Source organism: Solanum dulcamara, chromosome 8, assembly GCF_947179165.1.
Source record: "Solanum dulcamara chromosome 8, daSolDulc1.2, whole genome shotgun sequence".
Taxonomy (NCBI): domain Eukaryota; kingdom Viridiplantae; phylum Streptophyta; class Magnoliopsida; order Solanales; family Solanaceae; genus Solanum; species Solanum dulcamara.
Window position 1 is genome coordinate 77,015,877 of NC_077244.1, and position 2,976 is coordinate 77,018,852.

The 2,976-nt window shown below is 36.1% G+C and overlaps 1 protein-coding gene across 1 annotated transcript; it reads left to right on the forward strand.

Moving 5' to 3' along the window:
* The first annotated feature begins 438 nt into the window (after positions 1–438).
* On the forward strand, positions 439–1,960 carry LOC129901004 (uncharacterized). Its single transcript, XM_055976105.1, has one exon. It carries the CDS (start codon positions 547–549, stop codon positions 1,687–1,689), a length of 1,143 nt encoding a protein of 380 aa, XP_055832080.1. The 5' UTR covers positions 439–546; the 3' UTR covers positions 1,690–1,960.
* The last annotated feature ends 1,016 nt before the right edge of the window (positions 1,961–2,976 follow it).

Here is a 2,976-nt window from a genome sequence, read left to right on the forward strand (position 1 = left end):
TGTGAGATGTAAATTAATTTTCTTCTATGAATTTGAGCAATTTGTACTCTGAGTATTGTTAAAAAATAAAAAAATGGTACATCGATAGTTAATGAGATTTTTGGTCTCTATCCTCTTTGTGATGAGGTAAGCTGTTAAAGAAAAATATCTGGTTAATCAGATGGCAATCTCTTTTTAAGACTTAAAACAATTTTTTTTTATTTACTTTTGAAGGGCGAATTAGGCACAAAATCGATGCAGAGTTACATTTGAGTCGAATTAGGTTCAATGTTCAGTATCTTTACCCAATATTATACAGAGCTCCATATTAAGCTGTTATAGTTTACCAAAATAACATAGACAAAATTAGCTTTATTCTTATAACAATTATAAACAATTCACTAATAAATCCAAGAAAGAAGACAAGAACAAACAGAGAGAGATGCCATGAAGAATGCCTTCCACCAAACACCAACCCTTTAACTTTATCTCCCTTCCACATTTCCCTTCTTTTTTCTTGTGTCATCATATTCATTCTTCTCTCAATGTGATCACTTAAACTCACCTATGGCTACTCTCTTTCGTCCCCTTTTCTCTACTTTCTCCTCTCTTGTATTCCTCTTACTTCACCTTGGCTGCTTCATCTTCTCCCCTTCATCCTCTTCCCAAAATCACCCTTCAAAAAAACGAAAACTCTCTTCTCATCGCGATTCTTCACCGCCGCCGCCCCCGACTCGTCTCAAAAACTCAACAACCAACGCTATTTCCTCTTCCTGGACTTACATCAAACGTATTTTCTCATCCAATAAACCAAACCCAGTACAAAAAATCAAAAGCCCAACTCACCATAACCCTTCAATCCCATCTCCCTGTTCTTCCACAAGGTCCCTTCAGAAACCCATTTCATCAGACGACCCGATTAACCGCTTGATTTCTCCAATACCCGAATCTGATATCACCTCCGATCAATTATTCTTCCCTTTACGAAACGACATCTACCCATGTACCTTATGTGGGGAAGTATTCCAAAGCCCAATTCATCTCGAGCAACACCAATCGATTAAACACGCAATTTCCGTGCTCACAGATGGGGATTCGGGTAATAACATAGTTCGGATCATTTTCCAAACGGGTTGGTCCGACAAAGCGAAGAACCCGACTATCAATCGAATCCTTAAGATTCACAACAGCAAACGGATTCTGACCCGGTTTGAAGAATACAGAGAAAGCGTAAAGATGAAAGCCAGTCGAAACGCCGTCGTTAAGAGAGACGAAAGGTGTATAGCTGATGGCAATGAGCTGTTAAGGTTTCACTGTACTACTTTCATGTGTGAGCTGGGGCAAAACGGTAATTCCAGCATATGTACGCAGCAGTACTGTAGTCTATGTGGAATTATAAAAAGTGGGTTCTCACATAAGATGGACGGAATTTCCATGCAACCGACCAGCTGGAGGGGACACGTGTCGGTACCTGAGGAGATCGAGGAAGAATTCGGGTTCATGAACGTGAAGCGTGCGATGCTGGTGTGTCGGGTTATTGCGGGTCGAATCGGGTGTGATCCGGGCTATGTGGATAAAGAGGATTCCGGGTTTGATTCGTTGGTGGGGAGGGAAAATGGGTCTCACACGAGATTGGATGAAGAAGATGAACTATTGGTATATAATTCAAGGGCTGTACTTCCTTGTTTTGTTATAGTGTATACTGTATGATCAGTGATTGTAATAATGTTTTATGTGCTATGTTCGCTGACCGCGATGAAGTCTTAGGTTTTACCTATGAAGTCTCGGGTTCGAATCGATTTCTGATTTCCAATGTGACTGCATCTCAATGGTGATGTTATGCACTTTTTTCCCTTTTTAGGTTAAAGTAATTTTATTACAATAGAGCATGTTTGTGAGAGTACCTTACGTTCTAAAATTGAGTTGAAGTTATGTATATTGTCAATGTAAATAGTTGTTTATGCTATCAGGTTATTTTTCAGTGGAGTGCTTATTGAAAATAAATTTCTGACTAGATAAGTAGATATGTAAGATGCTACATGCTAGCATAGGTAAAAACAACTTGATATATGGTGTGAATATTCTTTTTACATGTATGGTGTATATATTTAATTCTATTTAAAATGATTATTTTACAATCATATACAAGGTTCAAATTGAAAATCGTGGATTTTTTATACTGCTGAATTCATAATGGACAGTGGATAGGCCTACTAATATCTTTAAATATCTGCGCAAACTATATATTAAAAAGTAAAACCCCTTAGTTTATTAATTTAAATTAAAAACAAATCTAAGTTTGTACTATTTTAAAAAAATCTTTGTGGTTTTATTTAACCTAGTTAATAACAAGAGAGAAGACAAAAAGTGTGATTAGATAGTAGCCTCGTAGACATTGTAGGATCCTCTTTAACACAATTAAGTATGTACTTGTCTGCAAATTAAGCAATTATCTTTATACTATTACCGAGAAGGTATCCTAGAGTTTGACTTGCATCCATATGTAAACATCAGAAAATTTACTTGGACTTGTAGAATTTTGTTCTTTTGAAGGATTAGCGTAAGGATAAGAAAAGGTGGTAAAACTATACTTAATGAGTACTTTTGGATGACTTGTTGTATAAGGTTGTGTTTCTAGTTAATTTAATTAAATAATGAAAGATTGATAGTACATGTATAGTAATGGGATCACATGGTTTGTAGTAAGGGACTAGTGGGATAATCCTGACTCATGTTTGCACATATGCTGTAAAGCTAGCTAGCTAGAGGGGTGGTGCAAACTTTTAATTTGGACATCATTTTAGTCATTAAGGAGGAAGAATTTGGTGTCTATAATCATTAGAAATTAAATATATAATCTTAATTACTTTGGATAACTAATGTGATCACTGATGATCTGTAACACAAACGGAGATCCTTCTTCAATGTTTTCTATTAGTTACTAGTTTTTTGTTCCTTCCCCGTGCTGTCATATTAGTAAATATTATTCGAGTATTT

Excerpts from the sequence above, each read along its gene's own strand:
- LOC129901004 (XM_055976105.1), top strand. The coding sequence starts at position 547 with ATGGCTACTCTCTTTCGTCCCCTTTTCTCTACTTTCTCCTCTCTTGTA.